We start from the raw sequence: 21,999 nt of genomic DNA, 5'->3' as shown, positions 1-21,999 counted from the left end.
TCATTGGGCTGGGGCAGAAGAAGACTTGAAAGTTGAAAATGTAGGCTGAGATGTTGGAACCGGATCCTGTGGGAAGTGGGCACCCCTGAGTGTTTTTGAGAACAATGGCCAGGGAGGGGAGGAAGGGGAGAGGAGGGGGGAGGGGCAGGAAGGCAGTTTGGAAAGTGGATATATATATATATATATATATATATATATATATATATATATGAGTGTGGAATATACAAAGCTTGAGGAGAAGAGGTAAGGCTAGTGGCTTGGTCCACAGTGTTGCCTCCTGAGTCTAGTATGGTGTCAGCCACTCAGTTAAATGGAGCCAGGCTGGGTCCCAGCCAGAGGGAGCAGTAGAAGAAAGAAGAACCTGCAAGAACCACACTATTAAAATCCTGACCAGCAGTGAGAGCATTGGGTGGTGAGGACGGCTCAACGCGGCAGCTTCATTCCCCCTCCCCGTGGTGGAGTCAGCAGCAGCAGGCCATGGGTTGCCTGTACAAAGGGCACCACACAAAGAAAGAAATGGGTGGTGCCCTGGGGCAGTTAAAGGCTCTCTGTAAACACTTAAGGCATCCAGAAGCCTTTCCTCCATGTGGTTGGAGACTTGGAAAGAGAAATTCTACAACACAGCAGGGTGGTTGCAAATATGTACTTTGGAGGAGGGGTCTAACTCTACCATATATGAGCTGTGTGACCTTGGACAAGTTACACACCCCGCCTGAGTCTTAGTTTCCTCATCGGTGACATTAATAACAATACTCATTATCACGCAATGTTGTTAAGGGCTGCATGAGATGTGCATATAAATTATTTAGCAGAGGCTTGCCTCATAATAAGCACTCAACAAATGAGGGAAAAGGAAAAGATATAGCACGAACTTAGTTATATGTCCAAATTCCTATGGGCTAAGAAACAGGAGTTACACCTGGCTGAAAAAAAGAAATATAGATAGATGATAGATAGATAATGACAGACAGACAGACAGACAGACATATTATCTGTGTCTACATCTATATTTAGCTACCTGGAAGAAGCTCATGCTTATGTTACCAGATGTACCAGTTAATAATGCGGATTTTTTTTCACTCGATGGAGTTACGCATATGTTGATATATATGCGATTTGATATGTATGCTATTTTGTATTGACAGCAAGCTTCAAAACTTCATATGTCAAATTTTCTGAAGCTGCTAACATCATAGATATTTTTAAGCTTAAAAATGTCGAATTTTGTGCCAAAAAAAGCATTTGTGGGAAGTTTTAATTCATTACTTTATTTTGAAGAAAAGTGCTGCTGAAAGTTATCGTATACTTTGAGAAGCTATGGTGAACATGCTCCATCTCAAGATACTTGTGAACACTGGTTTAAACGCTTTAAAAGTGATGATGTCGATGTGAAAGACAAAGAACATCCAGGTCAACCAAAAAAGTTTGAAGACCAACAATTACAAGTATTCCTGGATGAACATGTGTGTCAAACTCAAAAATAACTTGCAGAAAGATTAAACGTTGCTCAGCAAAAAATTTCTGATTGTTTACAAGCAATGGGAAAGATTTTAAAGGAAGAAAAATGGGTGCCACATCAACTGAACGAAAGACAAATGAAAACCGAAAAGTCATCAGTAAAATGTTGATTCAACGGCATGGAAGAAAGTCATTTTTGCATCGAACTGTGACTGGCGATGAAAAGTGGATTTATTTTGAGAATCCCAAACGCACAAAATCATGGGTTGATCCAGGTCAACCATCAACATCGACTGCAAGGCCAAATCGCTTCGGAAAGAAGACAATGCTCTGTGTTTGGTGGGATCAGGAAGGTGTGGGGTATTATGAGCTTCTAAAACCAGGTGAAACCCTTAATACTGATCGCTACCAACTAAAAATAATCAATTTGAACCACACTTTGATCGTAAAACAACCAGAATGTGCCAGAAGGCACGGCAAAGTAATTTTGCTTCATGATAACACACCATCACACATTTCAAAACCAGTTAAAGACATGTTAAAAGATCCTGCCTGGGAAGTATTAACCCACCCACCGTATTCACCAGATCTTGCTCCTTCAGATGACTACTTGTTCCAATCGACGGCATATGCACTTTCTGAGCAGCACTTCAAAACATACAAAAAAGTGGAAAATTGGGTCTCTGAATTGTTTGCCTCAAAACAGGAAAAGTTCTATTGGGACGGTATCCACAAATTACCTGAAAGATGGGGGAAATGTGTAGCTAGTGATGGACATTACTTTGAATAAAGCACTTTTGATGTTTCTCTTAAAATTATCGTGTTTTCTTTGATTACAAAATCCACATTATTAACCAGTACACCTGGTAAATTTACATAATTCCACACTATCTTCTTTAATATTTGAAGAGAAAAGAATACATTTCTTAATTTTGAGAAAAGCATTTTTAAAAATGGTTCTAAATTGCATAAAATAAACTCCCCAGATCCCAAAGCAGAGTACCTGAGTCCCAGGATAGAAAATGTTCATTGTAAATTGAGCAAAGTTTGTTTCGTTGGTTACAGCACAATACTAAGAAAGCTCAGGTCTTGATTTCATTCTCTGGGGCAATCTTATCTGCAACGATAAATAACTCAGGCTCAGCAAAGACACAGAGCATTTCTAAACTCAATTAAACCTAAGAATGGGATTCAAAGTATCACAGTTGCTAGAAAACTACTTAAGCTACAGGCCCTGACAGTAGATCAGGAGTATTACTAAGTCTTGCCATTTCTTTTTTTTTTTTTAAAAAAGAAAAAAATATTCTTATTGATTTCAGAGAAAAAGGGAGAGGGAGAGAGAGACAGAAACATCAATGATGAGAGAGAACCACTGATCGGCTGCCTCCTGCATGCCCCCACTGGGGATAGAGCCCGAAACCCGGGCATGTGCCCCTGACCGGAATCAAATCTGGGACACCTCAGTCCACAGGCCAATGCTCTATCCACTGAGCCAAACCAGCCAGGGCTAGTCTTGCCATTTCTAAAGGGACTCAAAGTTTGTAAGAAAAAAAGAATAAATTAATAAAGGAGAATATATCAACAAAGTCATCCTTCAGCTCCTGGCTAAAGGCCTAATGGAACCAAGGGAAAATTATAAGTGAATAAAACAGTACAGCAGCCAAATGCATTCAAAAAGATAATGAATAAATAAAGAGGTATAAGGGCACAGATATAAATATCCCAGGAGGCGATGACAATTTCTCAGTTCAGGCACTATGAATGGTCACAAAGCCAACTGACCTCCGCCTTCCTACTGCGCCCAAAATATAAGGGCCTTGGTTTGGTCTCCAGGGCACTGCTAATGTCAAACCACTTGGCAAAATAAGTGGAAAAGGCAGAAAGGAATATCACTCAAGATATTCCACTCACACAAGTCTTAGGGACCAAGATTCATAGCCATCAGATACGTGAGACCTCAGGAGATGCTTCTAGTTATCATTAAACTGGAGGCCTGGTGCATGAAATTCGTGCACGGGTAGGGTCCCTTGGCCTGGCTGGCGATTAGGGCCAATCAGGGCCTTCCAGCTGCCGACCGAGGCCTTCCTTCATTCCACACCGCCCCCTGGTGATGAGCGCACATCATAGCGAGCGATCAAACTCCGGGTCTCCCGGTTGAACTCCCAAGGGGACACTTTGCATATTAGCCTTTTATATACAGGGATTCCCTTTAATGGGGGTTAAAGACCAAACTCATCTATAACGAGTTCTACGCCAAAGCAAGCCGTTTATTCTCTTTTAAATGACACCAGTGGTCTTAGAAGCAAGAGTAAGATTTTTCCAAGGTTTAGGGACACCTGAGATGCATGCACTTAGACAGAGAATTCAAACTCTCAACTAAAAGATACAATTTAAATAAAAATGCCTTCAGGCTCCAGTTGGCAGATTCTAATCATGCAGGAGAAATGTGACTGAATGAAGGAAAGCAGCTCAGTGGGGACAGAAAGGAAGGTGAGGAACATTTAGCGGGTAGGTCAGCATTTTCTAGAAATACGATTTGTAAAAATCTGTATATATTGAGTTTTTTCCAATGAAATCACATTTTTAAAACTCAGTAGGTCCCGGTCAGTGTGGCTCAGTGGCTTAGCATCAACCCATGAACCAAGAGGTCACTGGCTCCATTCCCGTCAGGGCACATGCCTGGGTTTCAGGCCCCATCCCCAATAGGGGGCAGTCAGGAGGCAGCAGATTGATGATGTTTCTCCCTCATCAATGTTTCTATCTGTCCCTCTCCCTTCCTCTCTCTCTAAACAAACAAACAATTGATGTGTCTCTCTCACATCTATGTTTCTCTCTCCCTCCCCTTCCCTCCTCCCTATCTCTCTAAAAATCAACGGAAAAAATATTCTCATACCTCCAGTGAGGATTAAAATAAAATATTTTTAATACAGAAAAGTCCTATTGATAATACGCGTAGGTGCCACCACAAACATGATAAAATAATTTAAGCCCCAGCTGGTTTGGCTCAGTGGATAGAGCGGCGGCCTGCCGACCGCGGGGTCCCAAGTTCAATTCCAGTCAAGGGCACATGCCTGGTTGTGAGCTGGATGCCCAGTGAGGGGTGTGCAGGAGGCAGCCAATCAACGATTCTCCATCATCACTGATGTTTGTATCTCTCTCTCCCTCTCCCTTCCTCTCTGAAATCAATAAATATATATTAAAAATAATTTAAGTATGAAATAACTAGTCATTCCAAAGCTATGTGTCTAAAGTAGTTGAAAAATGTTAGTTCATTCATTCTGTACATCTCTGAAGAAATAAGAAACGGTAAAGAATGAAAATAATCAGATAATGCATGAAATCACACTTGGGAAAAATATTCCTTCTCCCAATAAACAATTATTGAATGCCAACAATAATTCTAACTACATATTACAAACTGTTATCAAGACAGGTCTACAGCCCCCTGACATTTAACAAATACATATTAGCATCTATCATACGCATGAAGTAAAACACTAGAGATACTTCTATGAACAAGACAACCATGGTGTCCACCCTGGATTCTAGTGGAGGGAACAAGAAAAGAAAAACCAACAAGTTAGAAATCACAATAAGAAAGCAAAGGGCCAGGAATTGATAACAGGGGACTCCTGTGGCTAAGGTGGTTGGAGAAGGTCCCTCTGAGGAAGTGACATTTATGCCAAAATGAAGAGGAGACAGCACGGGGCAGTTCCAGGGAAAGAGCATTCCAAGTGCAAAGGAGGCGGTGGGAATGAGTCAAAGAGCAGAAAGATGACAGGGAGGGCAAGAGGCAGCAGGCGAAGCGTCAGAGGGGAAGACAGAAACAGGGTCACACAGCCCACAGCAGGCGCACGGAGAAGCTGGGATGGCAGCGGCAGGGCAATGGAAAAGGATTTCTTGTTTAAGGATTTTAAACAAGAAAGCAATATAAGCCCTGACTGGTTTGGCTCAGTGGATAGAGTGTTGGTCTGCAGACTCAAGGGTCCCGCGTTCGATTCTGATTAAGGGCATGTACCTTGGTTGCTGGTGCATCCCCAGTAGGGGGCATGCCGGAGGCAACTGATCCATGTTTCTCTCTCATTGATGTTTCTAACTCTCTATCCTCCCTTCCTCTCTGTAAAAAGTCAATAAAATATATTTTTTAAAAAAGAAAGCAACATGATCTGATTTGCATTTTAATAACAATAATTCTTGCAGTTGTGTGAAGAATGGATTAAAAAGAGTCAGAGGGGCCTAAGGAGGTGCCTCCTTGGTTAGAGCAGAGTCCTGCACACCAAAGTCAGGGCACATGCCTAGATTGTGGTTTGGATCCCTGGTTCAGATGCATACAGGAGGCAACTGAGTCTCTCTCTCTCTCTCTCTCTCTCTCTCTCTCTCTCTCTCTCTCTCTCTCTCTCTCATCAATAAGCATATCCTCAGCTGAGGATTTTTTTTAAAAAAGAGGCAAGAGGGGGGACATTGGGACACAGCTGGGAGGCTAGCACAGTAATACCGGCAAAAATGGCAGGGATTTTGATTAAAATGCTAGGAGTGGGCCACTGATGAGAAAGGGGTGGGTGAATTCCAGATGCATTTGGGAGATAGGAGAACTGATTGGATGTGGAGGATGAAGGATAAGGAGGAATCAAGGATGGACTAGGTTTCTGGCTTGAGCAACCAGACAGATGGTGCTGCCATTTATTGCAATGGGGGTGCAAATTACTGAGATTTCTTCTTCTTCTGTGTTCATTCCTACCCAAGGGCTACCAAAGACATTCCAATTGCCAAATCCAGTGTGTCCTTCTTGTACCCAATGTCCCTTCATCTGACACCATTAACCACTTGCTCTCCCCTAAAACTCCATTCTCGCTTGGTTTCCAAGACACCACACTCTCTCGTGGTTCTTCTCTTAACCATCAAGCCCCCTTCCCGGGGTCCGTACACCCTGAAGTTCTGTCCTTGGCCCCTGCTAGTTCGTTCAATACACTATCACTTGGTGACCTCATCCGGGCAATCCACAGTTTTAAAGTCTCCCATGTCTGTGTTTCCAACCAGAATGTTCTCACCTCCAGAACCATCTCCCCAGCTGTCTTCTGCCCATTTCTGCTGGGATGTGTCCACAGCATCTTAGACTCAACATCTGAAAGTAATGTCATCGTCTCCCTCCTCCAAGATTCCCATCCCTCATCCCATATTCTTCCTCTGGGGAAAGCCCCATTTTCCAAAAATATGCCCAGCTTCCCAAACCCCAAACCTCAGGATCACCATACACTCCCTCTTTCAAGTCCACGGCAAATGCATTTCCAAGCCCGATCACATTTATTTTCTAATTGGCTCATGAAAATGTCCTCTCCTCATAGCACGCTGCTTGTATTCAGGTCTTCATCTTCCTCTGGATTGTTACGATCGCCCTCCGGTGAGCCTCACACCACTCTAGCCCAGTAGAGAAACCCCTGCCCCCTGCAGCCTTTAGGACAAAATCCAGCCTGAGGAATGGCAAGCAGGGTCCTTGGGGAGTTAGTGCCTCTGGCTGGCTCCCCGCCTCAACTCCCACCAACTCTTATGCACTCCTACCTCCCACCACGTTGATGCTGATGTAAGGTTTCTTCATAACCCCTCAGCTTCCCCAGACCTTTCTCCAGGGCCCGAACTTTGGTCTGAAGTGATGACTCTCCTTAGTGCCCTAACAGCACGCCATTACCGAGAGACTTCTTATATTGCTTCTCCCACCGAACTGTACATTACGTGAGGGCAGGGATCTCCTTCCTACAATACTTTTGGTGCTTAATATTTAAAAGGCGCTTAATGAATGTTTGTTGACTAACTGAACCTGGATCAAACTCAAGAAGGTTTCCCATGAGACATGAACTGTTATATACAGTATCCATGATCAGGAAAAGGTGACTTGGCAAGAAGAAGGCGTATTTTTCTAAAATTAACTAATAACAACACCTGCTGGCTTGCACATACCAGCATCCATCTTTCATTACTGAACAGCCAGGTATGTCCAAGCTGTAGGTCGCTATTATTCTAATGATCTTTTCGTACTAATATCCATTAAGGTTAAGTTTTTTAATTTTTCAGTTTTACCACTTTTAACATCCGGAGTTTAAGATCAGCCCAACTGCCTTGTCCTCAGTATCAATGCCTGGCCTCTCCTGCATAATTCTGTCTGAAGCACACAAGATTTCTGGTAAACCTTAGGGTTAGGCTGTTTCCTACTTGTCTTAGAACACAAATGACACCACCATCACCAACCGCCCCCCCCCAAAAAAAAAATCCTCACAAAACAACAAAAACACACACCACTTTTAACCTTTTTTTTTTGGTCTCAGAAGAAACATTTATACAGAATGGATTGTATCTTATCTGGCAGCCTCCAGAGGTGGGGGGACCTTCACATTTATACTTTATGGCCCCTGGAGTCACTGCTTTAATCCCATAGTTCCTGGTTCCAGCAATTACATTAAGGACTTCTTCCGTGAAAGAAATTAATGAGTAAACTCGTATTCAGATACTCGTATTAGTGATGCAACTGACACTTTTGCAGAACAAAAGAAGTGAAAGTGTGTGTTTCTTAGGAGTTGGCCTCTGTGACCATTCCTCAGTCACATCCTGGGGCAGAGCGAGTTCTCCCGGGGGTCCCAGGGCAGAGCCACGCCGGGGTCCACAAAACCACCACCCAAGTCCACACACTGGGGCAGAAGTTCACCTTCAGTTTGACCCATAAAATTTGTCAAGGAAAAAAAGTGATTTAAAAGAGAAAAGAAAAATGTGCTTTTTACTGTCCTATGTCTTGTCAAACCAGGGTGCCCATGTCTGGCAAGATTGCGGATATGACCAAAGTCTTTTCCATGCCCGGGTCTCTGTGTCCTCACCCCGACCCCCTGGGCACTTCCTCCCGGCGCCCCGCCGGCTCCGGGGTGAGGATGAGGCAGGAGCCTCTGGGCTCTCCCATCGGGGAGGCTCCGAAACGGGCTGGGAGCGGTGGGAAGGGAAACACAAAGCAAACTGTCTCGGAAAACGCGAAAAGGAACCGACAACAAAGGCCCCGCCGAAACGCCGGCCACTCCCCAAAGGTGCAGCACGCAGAACCCGGACTCCTGACCCGGATCCCAGGCGGGCCTGGGCGCCCGGGTCCCCGCGCGGGGGGCTCGGCGGGAGCGCGGAGCAGGGCCGCTGCCGCACGACCCGGGACCCAGCAGGTAGGCTCCCCGACTCCCCAACACGCGGGGACCCGGGGCAGGAGGACGGAGAGGCGCCGCACGTCCCGGGCCTCCGCGGCCGCGCTCCCCGCCGGCTGAATCCCGGCCCCGTGCGCGCAGGCCGCGCCGGGCCCCCGCCTCGGCGCCAGCGCGCAGGGCCCGATCCCCGCAGGGGCGAGCGCCGCCGGAGTCCCCGCAGCCCCGAGCCCCGCCCGCCCCGGCCGCACTCACACAGCCCGAGCGCCGCCGCCAGCACCGACCACAGGCAGCGCCGGCGGTCCAGGGTCGCAGTCTCCGCCCCGGCCCCGGCGGGCGCGGCCATCGTCGTGCGCTGCAGCCCCGCGGCCGCGCACCGGGCCCGGCTGCCGTTCGCTCCGCTCCGCGCAGGGGCGCCGCCTCGCCACCACCGCCCAGTGGCACCTCCGCGCCGCGCCCCCACTCGCGGCCCCGCCACCGCCGCCCGCCCCGGCCCGGCCCCGCCCACCCGTCCTCCCATTGCTCGGCCCCGCGCCCCTGGAAGGACGCTATTGGGAGATACGACTGTCCATCACCCCTCTCGTCAGGCGAGGCCGCGCCTCCCCGGTCCCCCCCCCCCCCCCCCCCGGGCTCTCAGCCCCGAGCGGGAGGCCAGCACCCGGCTCCGCCGCTCTGCCCGGTGGCTGCCGCCTGCCGCCCCGCCGCCCGGCCCCGGCCGGGTCCCCTCCGCCTCTCCAGGGTCCCATCCCTCCGCTCCCCCCATTGTCTCCTCGTCGCGGGTCTTTGCCCGAGGGTCCCGCCCCTGCGCCCGCTCGTCCCGGTTTCTGTGAGCCTCACCCACGGGAACCGCAGTTTAGTGACAAAGTCAGTAAGGGCGGCGGGGGGACTCGTTTCAATGGCCCTGACACACCTCCCCCTGCCCGGTCCCCACGCCCGGCCTGGATAATGTGTGAGGGGCTGCCTCCCGGGACCTCTGGTTCCAGCGGTCTCCATCTTGCCTCCCCTCCCCTGGGGAACCCCTTGGGCTGCAGGAGCGGCGGGAACCGGGAGCTCTCCTACCGCCTGGGACACAAAGGAGGGCGCTTTCTGTTTGCTTCGTTTTCGCCAACAAAACGTCCCCGGGTTTGTTAATGAAAACGGGGTGGGGGCGTTCCCACCCGGACCCCCCGGCGCGCGGCCCAGCTGAGCGGGGTCACCTTGGCGCAGGAAGGGGCCGCGCGCGCCGGCTGCCCAGTAAAGACTGGTCGGTGTTGGGAGGGTCCCCGGAACCGCTGACCAAGGGAAAGCTGGGGGACAGAGAGGAGAGAGATGCGGTGAAACCGGGGGCGGCGGGGAGCGTGCAGTTGGGAGAAGGGACGGCAGAACTGGGTGTCCGTCGGGCGGTAAGTTTCCGCAGGAGAAACGCATCTGGAAAGCCGGGAGGAGCGGAGAGCGCGCGCCCGGTTCCCGGGACAACACCCGGGGCCTGGCCTGAGGGGGAGCCAGTGAGCTGGGCCTGGGCAGAGCCCCCGTGGAGGCAGCAGGTGGTCCCGCAGAGGCGTCCGCTCAGTAGCGGCCGAAGGACGAACATGCATCCGGAGCAGATGTTTCCACGAGGAGGAACACCAGGCCGTCAGGAGGTAGGACGTGCCTGTTGGACGAACAGGGGAGCGTTACCGAGCTCGTCTGCAGCGGCTGCAAAGAGAACGCCACGCAGGGTGGCTGTCACCGCGCTGTCCTCGCTGGGCCGTTTCTGACCCTTCTGTCAAGGGAGTAAATGGAAAAAACAAAAACAAAACCCCTGCCTTCCAATCATTACTGTGCGTCCGAGGATCATTCAGCAGCCCTCCTCCGTTCAGCACCTCCTCCTCCATGCTGGAAACCACTCTTCCCAGCTGGAGCAGTGGAGGCAACACGGTGGCATGAGCGGGAGGCTTCCAAGAAGGTCACAAGGGTCCTTGGTTAAGGGCTGCTGCCTCTGAAAGGAATGGGCTCCTTGGGGGAGAGCCCCCCGCCCCCCAAGAATCAGCAATGACAGTCACATGCAGGGGCCTTTGGCTGATGGTTGCCTGTGCCCTGGCCCCTGGGTGCCCCTGGGTTCCTGCTCCCTACAGTCCACACTAAGAAGGAGTCTACCTTGGGGACCCTCGGGGCGTTTGCTTTCTCTTCCTAGGGTTGAGATAAGGGACACTCAGGATCATCTGGTGTTGAGGAATCATCTGTTGAGCAGGGTTTTCTAGAGCTGGGACTAGCGGGAGACAGTAGGAAGAGGGTGACCCGCACCAAAGTTCCCAACAGATCTTTGTGACTGTGGCGGAACCCTCCTCACCCTCTGCATTCTCACTGGCATTCCCTCCCTCCATGTTTTGAGACTTGTGGACAGAGGACAGTGGAAAACTGTGGTCCATGGGGGATGATACCCAGGCTCCTGGAACACAGAATTTGATGGTTAAGGGATAAATATCAGATAGAGTTAAAGGTGAATTCCAGACCACAGAGAGAAAGGTTTGCCTGAGCTAAACCAGTTTCATTGATATTTCTATGGAAAGAACATCTTAGTTCAGGAGAAGGGTTGCATGTTTATTACACATTTTTGAAAATCTGAAAGAGTCTTACTGGCTCCGATGTCTCTGGGCACAGAGGCACCTTTGGGTAACGGGGACCTTGGGAGGTGCTCATTGTCATGGGGGATAGGGCACCAGGCTTCTTTGTTCGCTGTGACTGCCCTGCCCTGCAACCATCTCTGTACCACCTCCCCTCACTGGGGACGGATGCCTCCTGCAGGGGCCACAGGCATTCCTCTGACCGGAGAGAGGTTTCTCACCGCCAGCCAGGCAGTTGATATCTTGAGTTTTGTTCCTGTCGGTCTTCCTGCATCTCTGTTGTGAGGGGCCAATGAGATCCTCTCCGGGAGCCTGCAGAGTAAAAGGCAAACTCTTTTTCAATCACTAGAGAGAAGTTGGAGGAAGAAAAAGAAAACCCCAAAAGATGATATTAACTCTAGTAAGTTCAAGTGGGAAAGGAGAGCCTAGAGCCCTCTCAGTAACTACAGAGACTGGGGTTCTCAGAAATCTGAAGTTTTCATTATTTCATGTAAGTTATATTTTGTAGTTTCCTCATTCTGGGGAAATACAAACGTCTTAAGTTTGGGGGGCACGTTTGTTAGGTTTGAGGAGTAAACTATTCGGGCATCTAGAACTGATTAACAGTTTGAAGTGTATTATCCCCTTGGCCTTGAGCTCTAAGAAGAAGGAAGGAGTAGGAGGGGAAGTCGAGGACAGTTTCAAATGAAACTAGAGTGGGGCTGAGCATTAGAGCTCCACACGGTGATTTACTGGTGTCAAACCACAGGGAGAAAGCTGACAATTCAGTGTCTGGCACGAAGAGCTTCTCAATGTTTGTTGAATAAACGAGCTAGGGAGCAAATGAATAAGCTGACAAATGGCATATGAAATAAAATAAGTGAATAGGTCTATTTAGATTAGTCACCCTGTTTATTGTTTCCTATCTGGTTACTTATTTGCTGGAGTGACACTTCATAATTACCGATTGTCCAAGTACCAACATTTACATTGTTAGTGAATTTGAAACAAATTACAGTCATTCGGCAATTATTCATCGAGTGCTGGCTTTGCTAGCATAAACCTCAATACTAGTTAAAAATTTTAAATATAATAAATAAGCTATGCCCTTAGAGATATTGGGACAATTGGGCACCAATTATAACCAATTATAAAATTGGTCGCCAATTATATAATTCACTGTTGGTGTGGGAGCCTTGGCCTCCAGCAAATTGTGATGAAAGGAGACACATACAGTTGGTTTTAATATGTTAAAGTATCTTTTTTTCTGGAAAGGTAAGAGTTTGGGATTTATGCAAAAGGAAAGAGATTTTCCAGCTGAAGACAACAGTTTGAGTAAAAAGAGAGATGCGAATTCACAAGGCTGGAAAGATGGTGCTTTGAACACTAGGATAACATGCAGGCTAGAAACCGACAATTTTACTGTAATTGGAAACTGCAACAACCAGAACTCAGTAAAGTAGAGCCTGGAATCTGGCTGCCACAGGCATTGCCACACACTCATGCACTTTGTTAGTCACGAATATACACAGAATTCTGGTTTTTTAAATAAGAGGTAAATATTACACCAGCAATGACACTTTTCTTTTGTGTCACTGATTTGCAAATATCAAAAGGGAAAATAAAATAGAAAACTAACCATAGAATTTTAAGAACTGAAGATAAACACCATTATAAAAATAACCGCTTGGGGGCGCGGGACCAAGTAGCCTCACATTCCTTTGTCATGGCGGCGACGTTGCAGCACACCGGCTCGTTGGTCTAGGGGTATGATTCTCGCTTAGGGTGCGAGAGGTCCCGGGTTCAAATCCCGGACGAGCCCACTTTTCTTCCCTTAAAAAATTTAAAATTTCTAAACAAATACATCTTATAAACATGTATTGTTGCAAAACACGAAGATGAAACTTCCTGAGCCGAGGGCGCACTTTACATTTAAATACCATTACAAGATGTAACATGAAAACACTACAGACGCGGCTGTTCCGGAGCGCGGCGCGCACGCTGCGGGCGCACAGTCCCGACCTGGGTTGCCTGCAGGTGGGTGAGCCTTACCCTTGCCCAAGCCGGGCACGTCCACCGCCCGCGGGGCTGGGCTTCGGCTGGAAGAGCTTGGCCCGCCCTCACCTGGGACCTGCTAACTCAGGCGCCCTCTGCCCCGGTTAGGAGGGGTTGGGGTGCCCCCCGGATTCTGCACGAGGCGTCTCTTTTGCAAGCACGTGTTTTGAAGGGTTATAAGCAATTGCCATGCCTCACTCTCGGACGCACGGCAATCATATATTTGTACGAATCGACCTCATTCGATGCCCTACTTCGCACGATTAAGGCGATCAACGTTCGAGCGCTAGGCTGGGGTTGTTGAATATAAAGCGCTAAATGGCCTGAGTGAAAAAGAAAAAGCTTTTAATTTAAAGGTTTAAGAAAAAACTCAGAGCCTGGGCTCGTCCGGGATTTGAACCCGGGACCTCTCGCACCCGAAGCGAGAATCATACCCCTAGACCAACGAGCCGCTCTCGGCAGACGGGCTCGAGGCGCCTCCCTTCAGCCTCACCCGCCTCTCTCCTTCCGCCTTTCGCTTTATTTCCCTTCGGACGCGGCCAGCGACCCTTGCACCGCCCGGGCGCTCCCTCCCCCGGCTTGGGCGCCGAGCCCTTCCCGTCGCGCGGAGGAGGGCGGCGGGGGCGCTCATTTCGCACCGTCCCCTCGGGAAGCCGCGGTCCCGGAGCCCGGGATCGCCGGGCCTTTCCGCCAGTGGGGCGCCCGCGCGCCGGAACCGGCTAGGCGGGTGCAGGCAGAGCCTCCGGGACGCGCCGGTCTGGGTACGAGGGCAGGAAGAACGGGCGAGAGAAAGACGCCCTTATCCCGGCTCGGAAGGCGGTGGGAAGAAAACAATCCCCAAGGAGAATTAACAGCCAACTCTCCCCCAACGTGCAGGATGGATCGTGCCTTCTTTTAAGCTCTTTGCGCGCATGGCACTCGCGGGACCGTCACAGCAACCTGCCCTTGGGTCCTGCTGTCCTCATGGCGCAGCGAGGAGTCCAGGCCCAGAGACCTAGGTAGCTACTGAGGCCACTGGCCAGGAGAGGAGGCGCTGGCTAGGAACCCCCGGAGCCTGAGAAGCTGGCCTGAAGGGCGTGGAGGAGGGAGCGCAGGTGGGCGCCCCGGTGCTAGGAGGAGGGGAGGGGCGGCGGCGGTGGGAGGGGCCTTCGTCCCACCCCCCAACCCCCCACCCCCCGCTGCAGGGCACTGACCCTGTGGCTCTGGGCCCAGCCGAGCAGGAGCGCTGATTCTCAGGCGTCAGGGGTCCTGGCCTGGGCTCCCCCTTGGCCTTGTCGGCCTTAGCTCTGGGCGTCCCCTTCTTCCACAGGCCCCCCGCCCCTTCTCCTTGCGGTCTGTGGTCACATTGCAGAGGCTCCCCACTCTGAAGCCCTCTTCCCTCCTTAGCTGCCCCTAATTCGGGATCCGTGGGACGGTAGCCGCGCAGCCTGGTCCGCTAACTTGGCACACGGACCGGCCTCTTGGCTGTGCTGAGCCTGGTTTGCAGCCTGGGGGGTGAGGCACTGACGGATCGCAGCCACCCCACGTCAGGGAGGGTAGGGAAGGTAGTTTGCTTCGCCCATTGAAAGCCATGTCCTGATCCGAACAGAAACTTGGATCTGACTGAAAATTTGTGTCTTTTTCCAGTCTCCAGTCTAACGTCCTACGGTAGTTTCAGCTACTTTTCCGAAAAGCATTTCTATGTGGTTCCCCTCGCTGATCCTTTTGTCTAAGGTTGATTGCATACCTCCCTTTGGATTTTGCCATCACTACATCGTCAGGAATGAACTTTGGCCTCCGTCCTTTCAGTTTTCATTCAAAAGTTGTCCCTTGTTTTAAGTTTTGAGGGTGCATGAGGTCATAAAGGTGGCAGGGATCTAAGGTCTAGATCAGGAACAGAACTGAGAAGGCCTTCACCCCCCCCCCCCCCAATCATAGTACCCCGTGTTGTACACAGACCGGGTCTTGCTCTGGATGTTCCTGGGCCAACGGAAGAGGATAAACTGTGATTGCTTGTGAAGACGGGCTGAGGATAGTGTGTTACCAACAAGAAAGATACACAGATACATAGAGTAAGATCCTAATTTTGTAACAACCAAAAATTAGCAAGAAAAACAAAACGTGGATACTAGAGGAACACCCATAAAATATTGTTATCTCTGGGTACTGGAATTATGAATAAATTTTTATCTATTTAAAATATTATTTTCCTCCACAAATTTTCTAATATAAAGGCTTTTATAATGAGAGAAATTAAGATAATTGGCCTTTATCATTATTTTTAATTTTTCAATTATAGGTGACATACACTATTATATGTTGTAGGTGTACAGCAGAGTGGTTTACATTTATAGACCTTATGAAGTGATCCCCCTGTAAGTCTAGTACCCATCTGGCACCAAACATTTTTAAGTCACAAAGAAAACAGGGTTCTTACAACTATGCGTCTCCTTGTGTTGGTGGAATGAAAGGAGACAGGGCGTGAGGCCACGCAGAGCGGGTCCTTCTGTGCCTTCCTGCTCTGACTTCTTGCAGAGGCGGCAGCGAGATGGCCGTCCCTCCTGAGGGGCAGTGCCTGGCACCATCGGGCACGCAGGGCTCCTTAGACAGCCCAACAGCAGTGACTATGTCGGAGGTCCTGTAGTTTTCTTGAAGGGGAGGGAGTGCCTGCCTCTTGGTGATACCCATCCTTTGAATACCAACCATGTAATCATTGTAGAATTTTCTCTGAATGCTGGTTAAAGAGCTATTCAGTTCACGTTTTCTTTAAAACAGAAGCATTTAGTGAGATAACTGACATGATAGGTTTGCCTAAGTCCAAGAAATTTTCTCAAAGTTTTATGTAAAATGACAGTATGAAGGGGCAGAGTCATTCATGACTCAAGGGAGCACCCAGGGGCATCCGAGCCCAATTCCATGGCTCCCTCTGCCTCCTGTGATGAAGAAAGTCTGAACAAGCCCCTGCTGGCGTGGCTCAGTGGTGGAGCGTGAACCCATGAACCAGGAGGTCACCAGTTCGATTCCTGGTCAGGGCACATGCCTGGAATGAAGGCTCTATCCCCAGTAGGGGGCGAGCAGGAGGCAGCCAATCAATGATTCTCTCTCATCATAGATGTTTCTCTCTCCCTCTTCCTTCCTCTCTGAAATAAATAAAAATATATATTAAAAAGAAAAAGAAAGTCTGAATGAAAGTCTTCCTGGTTGCTACCTAACACAATGGATTTCTTTCATGCCCAGCTATGACATTCCGGGATCAACCATGCAAATGCGACACCTTTCGGGAAAGGGGAGCTATAGGCAGCCAGGCTGCGGCACCTGGTGAGTCCCAGTCACATAACAACCCTGGGAATGGGCCTCCCTTTTTTTCTTTTTTTCCACAAAATAGATCAAATACTGTAACTAATAGGGAATGGGTAGGTGGGAAGGTGTTTTGACACATGACACACGCTCCTTCACCACCACATTCTTGCCATTGCTATTGATCCTTTCTCATCCGCGACTATAAAGGACAGCCGCTCCAGAAGCAAAATGGAGTTTTATTTTCACACCCACACCCCTTTCTTCCTTCTGGTCACACACACTCACAACCATGCACACATTCACAGGACTCTTTTTAAAAAATATATTTTTATTGACTTCAGAGAGGAAGGGAGAGGGAAAGAGATAAGAAACATCAGTGATGAGAGAGAATCATTGATTGGCTGCCCCCTACTGGGTGGGGATCAAGCCTGCAACCTGGGCATGTATCCTTGACCAGAATCAAGCCTGGGACCCTTCAGTGTACAAGCCGATGCTCTATCCACTGAGCCAAACTGGCTAGGGCCATTCACAGAATTCTTACCTGGCGCTGTGTGTGAGTGTACAAATGACCCAAAGACACATATAAATAAAACCATGTATTGTTCAGGGGGGATACATCTCTGTCAATGGCTGGATAGGTAGATGATGGATGACAGATAGAGAGACAAAGATATTTCATAGGCACTCCATGGCTCCAGAACTCTGCTAAAATACAAATCTTATTACAGCACCAGACCTCATTAGGTTACATGTTTTAGAAAATGCATTATATTTTTAAAGTTTTGAGAAACAATATCCCAAATATTAACACTATCCTGGAGTTAGGAGAACTGTGAGTGGGATGGAAGTTGAGGTACCAGGGGTGAAGTAAGGCCTCTTCACCTGGGAGATGATTTTTGAAGTTGGAGGAGAGTGTGTGGTATCACAGACCTCCAGAGAAATAACAGACTCAGCTGCTGAGGGACTGAACTCATAAGGCCCAAGCCCAACGATGAAACGTTTATTTGGATTCACATCTTTCAGCAGGAGTGCATTATGGGGGAGAGGCTCTGAGCCAAGGAGTGGGGAGTCAGGCCCCGTCCTTGCAAAGCCTCCGGTCCCCTCCACAGAGCAGACAGCAAGAGCTACGTGAGAATGGACTGAAGACCCACCAGTCCTCAGGAGGCAGCAGGAGAGCTGGGCTTCCCAGGGAAGCCGGGGAGGGCGTTTTTATTATGTAGTTTGCACATCCCAGCGCTCAAAGCATCTCCCAGGAACGGCTCAAGGCCTCCCTGGATGAATCAGCGGGCAAGCATCGTCCGCACTGGTCTGCTTTCAGGATGGGGAGCTACAGCAGGGCCCAGAGACCTATTGGATCGGCCTGTCCACGGAGGCCTGGCCACGGGATCTGCTCCCTGCCGCTTCCTCCTCCCGACAGAAGGGGTGACTGAGCCTGGCACCTAGGGAACCACAAAAGCTCCTGCTGCCGGCACAGATGCATTGTTTTTTGTTTCTATGATTATCTCTCCTAGTTCAGTGTTTTGTTTTTGTTTTATATATATATATACAAACATATATATACAAACATATATATATATATATGTTTTGTGTGTGTATATATATATATTATTGATTTCAGAGAGGAAGGGAGAGGGAGAGAGATAGAAACATCAATGATGAGAGTCGTTGATTGGCTGCCTCTTGCATGCCCCCCACTGAGGGCAGAGAACCCGGACATGTGCCTTTGGCTGGAATTGAAACCGGGACCTTTATCTACTGAGCCAAACAAGCTAGGACCCTAGTCCAGTGTTTTAAGAGTTGACTGGCCAGTTCACATCTGGGCCCTGCTGGAAGGCTGTCTCGGGGTCTTGACACAATTTAAGGTCTTTTTGTCGCAGGATTCACATTTTCAGCAATACTATTTTCTTTGTCGTTTCTGGCCACCTGAAATTGGGTTTTGCTTACATTAGAGCAGGTAAAAACTCTTGGGCAGTAAAAGGCTAGCACTTCACACACAATCCGATCAGCTCAGTCAGAGTCCGTCCCGAGGTCAGCGCAGGGGTGGGTGCGAGTGGACAGTGTCTGGACCCAGGGGTTGACCAGTATCCCCAGGGAGTAGTCACTCTTGCAAGTTGTTTTAAATAAGTGTTTTGTTTTTGTTTTCTAAACCAAGTCCATCAAATAACACAAATGCAAGCTGATAAAATCTGCTGTCCTCAGCCCCAGTCTCTGCCAGGCTGGGGTGGAGGCCAGGAAGCACGACCCGTGTCTTCAGGTGGACTCCTGCCCGTAGTCCGCTGCTGACGTCTCATTTGCTGCTACCATTGCGGCTGCTACTTCGGAGGAGCCGTCTCTAGCCCCTTCGCTGCCCAGCACAGGGCTTCCTCTTTACATCCTCGTGTCCTGGACAGGAGTGTTGTCCTGTGAGCGGAGGAGGAAAGAATGAATTGGGAGGAGAGTGGGGCAATCCTGACACTAGCTGTCTCCTCAGGGATGCCAGATCAGACAACAATAGCAACCGTAGTAGTAATAGTAATAATGATGCCATGCACCTGATGCGTCTTTTACATGCGTCAACTCATTTACTCTTCACCAAAGCGATATGACTCAGATGCTTCTATTAGCTCTGTTTCATAGATGGGGCAATGAAGGCCCAGAGAGGTCAAGTGACTTCCCCTAGGTCACACAGCTAGCAATCGGTGGAGTCAGGACTTACACCCAGGGACCAGAGCTTAAGCCTTAAGCCCTCAACAATGAGGTGATGCCGCCTCTTCTTTGATGCCTGGCTTCCCACGTCCTCCCTGCCCCACTTCTTACCTACTCCCACATTCCCACTCAAGTTCACTGCTCAGAAAAGGAAACGAACAGAAAGAACTGGAAAGAAAAGACTGACCCTGGAGGGAAGGCCAGGAAGCCAGCTATTGATTGAGCACTTGTGGGAGCACCGCTGTCAGCTCCCCATGTGTTAGGAGCTGCTTGGGCCTCATCAGGTTTCCAGCTGAGACGCGGAGAGGCTTACGGACGGATCCACAGTGTGGCGTGGGCCATCCTCATGGACTGCACTGAGTGGAAGGTGTGCAAGCAGCTGGGGTGTTTGACCCGGGCAATCAGGGAGCGCCCGTGGAGAACGAGGGGCGGTAGGCGGGCTCCAGGTGGCCCAAGCTGCCCAGAGCATCTGGCTGGTGTGCAGGGGGATCTGGGGCAGGGCCGGCGGAAGCTGGTGAGATGGCCATTGCCTATTGTGGAATGGTAGGTGGGGAAGGATGGAGCCCTGGGCCCTGTCATGGGGGACAGTGAAGGCTGGGGACGCCAGCAAAGGTCAGCTTGCAGAGAAACATGAACTCAGGTAACCAAAGGACAGGGAGGTGTGGGCAGGAGAGCAGGCATCGAGCTGGCATTCGGAAGGTGAATGAGGTGCCGGTGCACTGGGTGGGCCTGGAGACCAGGATTCTGAGGAGGCTGTGACTGTGGAGATGAGGGGATGGGTACCATGGGGCCGGGCAGTGGTGAGGAGGAGAGACCAAAGGCCCTCAGTGGGAGACTTAGGAAGACCAATGGACTGACTGCCTGTGGGTGGGCGGGTGGAGAGGGTGACAGAGAGAAAGGAGCCAGTACTTCAGGGGCAGGAACGGGAGGCTGGCAAAGGGGCTGGGTTTCAGCTGCATGTGCACAGGAAGTCTTGAGTGAATAGATGAGTGTGGCTCTGGGGGCGCGGGGCGTGGGGACTGGAGGCCTGGGAGCCAGGCCGGTGCTGAGCAGTCGGAGTCGCCAGCAGGTGGAGGTGAGGCCGGGGCACAGCCTAGCGGCTGCCGCCAGGCAGTGGGAGCCCGAGGAGCGGCCAGGTCAGCAGGCGGGACTCCTCCCCAGACAGAGGGGGAGGGGCTGGCGGGAGGGGTCAGGGCGGGCGGGAGGCGGAGGGGAGGGTGACAAGGGGCCATTGGTCTTTGGTGGCTGGGAGGGCATCGGTGAGCTGCTCAGAGCGAGGTCGCCGGGAACACAGGAGGGACCGGGCGGGGGCATGTTTGCAGGCAGAAGGGGGTGAGCAGGGGAGGAGGAGGGAGGAGAAACAGAAGAGCCACCACAAAGGACGCCCCTAGTCTAAGCCCTGCTTAGGGCGCACAGCGCGGCGCACAGGTGCCCTGGGAACGGCCGGGACATGGGGGGACGGGGGGGTGGGGGGGGGTGGGGGGGGAGGGGGGGTGGGGGAGGGGGGGGGGAGACAGAGGTCCGAGTCCCTCCCATCAGGGGAGGAGCCGCGGGCAGAGCCACCTACCTCGGTCTCGGGGCCCTCGCGGCCGGTCCTGGGGGTGCAGCCGGGCTCCTGGGCAGCCCCCTCCTGGTGCTCCTCCTCGCCGCTGCCCTCTGCGGGGGCGAGGCTGCCCTCCGGGCCGCCAGGGGGGCTCCGGGGGCTCCCCTGCCCCCCAGCCCCCGCCTCCGGCCGCTGCGTGTCCGGGCCCTGCTGTGCGGGCTCCCGGGCCTCCTCCCGCTGCTCCGCCGCCGGCCCGGCCTCCGCGGGGCCCCCGCACCCGCTCTCCTCTGCGCCCGGGGCCGCTGCGCCGGGGCCCGGGGCCGGGGGCGCGGCCTCCTCGGGGGCCCGGGCCTCCCCCTCCTGCGGGTCCGTCCTGCTGGGCGTCCTCCTCAGAGGGGGCCTCTCGGGGGACCCCGGGGTCCGGCTGGCGCCCCGTCCCGCCTCCTCGCCGGGCGGAGGGGAGCCCGGGGCCGGGCTCTGGGGCGGAAGCGCCTGGTCCCCGGCTTCCTCCCGCGCCCCGTTCTCCTGGGCCGGCTCCGGCGCCCGGAAATCGCCCAGCTCCCCGAACTCCGACTGCGACTTGCGGAACCGCCGCGACGGGGGGCGCCGCTTTATGGAGCCCCTGGTGCGCACCTGGAAGAAGATACAAGGAGAGTTACCGAACCCGGCAGCCGGCCAAGGAGGAAACTCGGTTCCGGCGGCCCAGGGACCGCGGCTTCCCCGGAGCGGCCCGGCCCGCCCATCCCACAGGCCCGCCCGGGGCTGTGAAACCCCCGCAGCCCCTGGGGAAGGTGCTGCCTTCCCACCCAGTGAAGAGTGTAGCCAGGACTTCCTTGCCCAGCAAGCAGTCATTGGTTAGGTGTCTAATTTAGCCATTTTAATCCAACCTTGGTTTTTTCAATTGCCTCTAAATAACCAGTTCTTCGAATGCTCTTTTTTTTTTTTTAAATCTTTATTGTTGAGAGTATTACAGATGTCCTCCTTTTATCCCCCACTGCCCCCCCCCCCAACCCGGTTGCCACCCTGCCCTAGGCCTTCACCACCCTATTGGCTGTGTCCGTAGGTGACGCATATGTGCACCTAAGTTCCTTGGTTAACCTCTCCCCCCTCTTACCCCCTCCCCCCCTCATTCCCTCTGAGATTCATCAGTCTGTTCCATGTTTCCATGCCTCTGGTTCTATTTTATTCATCAGTATATTTTGTCCATTAGATTCCTTTTTTTGTTTATTTTTAGATTCATTTGTTCATAGATATG

The 21,999-nt window shown here is 51.2% G+C and overlaps 2 protein-coding genes and 2 non-coding genes across 7 annotated transcripts in view; 1 reads left to right on the top strand and 3 right to left on the bottom strand.

The window, feature by feature from the left end:
* Window positions 1–9,098, bottom strand: part of MPZL1 (myelin protein zero like 1) — a 31,611-nt gene extending 22,513 nt beyond the window's left edge. Inside the window, exon 1 of one of the 2 annotated variants that reach the window (XM_036343113.1) lies at window positions 8,877–9,098. In XM_036343113.1, coding sequence (XP_036199006.1) covers window positions 8,877–8,967 — 91 coding nt within the window. In that variant the 5' untranslated portion in view covers window positions 8,968–9,098. The remainder of the gene's footprint in view (window positions 1–8,876) is intronic. The other variant, XM_036343111.1, reaches the window with a different exon arrangement.
* A 3,834-nt stretch (window positions 9,099–12,932) lies between these two features.
* On the top strand, window positions 12,933–13,004 carry TRNAP-AGG. The gene has a single exon. It is a non-coding gene; the product is annotated as a tRNA-Pro (tRNA).
* Window positions 13,005–13,616: 612 nt separating this feature from the next.
* TRNAP-CGG lies at window positions 13,617–13,688 on the bottom strand. Its single transcript has one exon. It is a non-coding gene; the product is annotated as a tRNA-Pro (tRNA).
* Window positions 13,689–18,163: 4,475 nt separating this feature from the next.
* The window catches only part of RCSD1 (RCSD domain containing 1), a 46,129-nt gene continuing 42,293 nt past the window's right edge, over window positions 18,164–21,999 (bottom strand). For 2 of the 3 annotated variants that reach the window (XR_004973278.1, XR_004973279.1), the window contains 3 exons: window positions 20,769–21,377; window positions 19,389–19,960; window positions 18,164–18,916 (listed from right to left, as the gene is read on the bottom strand). Coding sequence is in view for 1 of the 3 variants with exons in the window: in XM_036343330.1 (XP_036199223.1) it covers window positions 18,884–18,916; window positions 20,769–21,377 (642 nt within the window). In the remaining 2 variants the exon portion in view is untranslated. The remainder of the gene's footprint in view (window positions 18,917–19,388; window positions 19,961–20,768; window positions 21,378–21,999) is intronic. The other variant, XM_036343330.1, reaches the window with a different exon arrangement.

Source organism: Myotis myotis, unplaced genomic scaffold (genome assembly GCF_014108235.1).
Source record: "Myotis myotis isolate mMyoMyo1 unplaced genomic scaffold, mMyoMyo1.p scaffold_m19_p_18, whole genome shotgun sequence".
In the NCBI taxonomy this organism is placed as follows: Eukaryota; Metazoa; Chordata; class Mammalia; order Chiroptera; family Vespertilionidae; genus Myotis; species Myotis myotis.
This window is presented reverse-complemented; position numbering and strand designations above follow the sequence as displayed.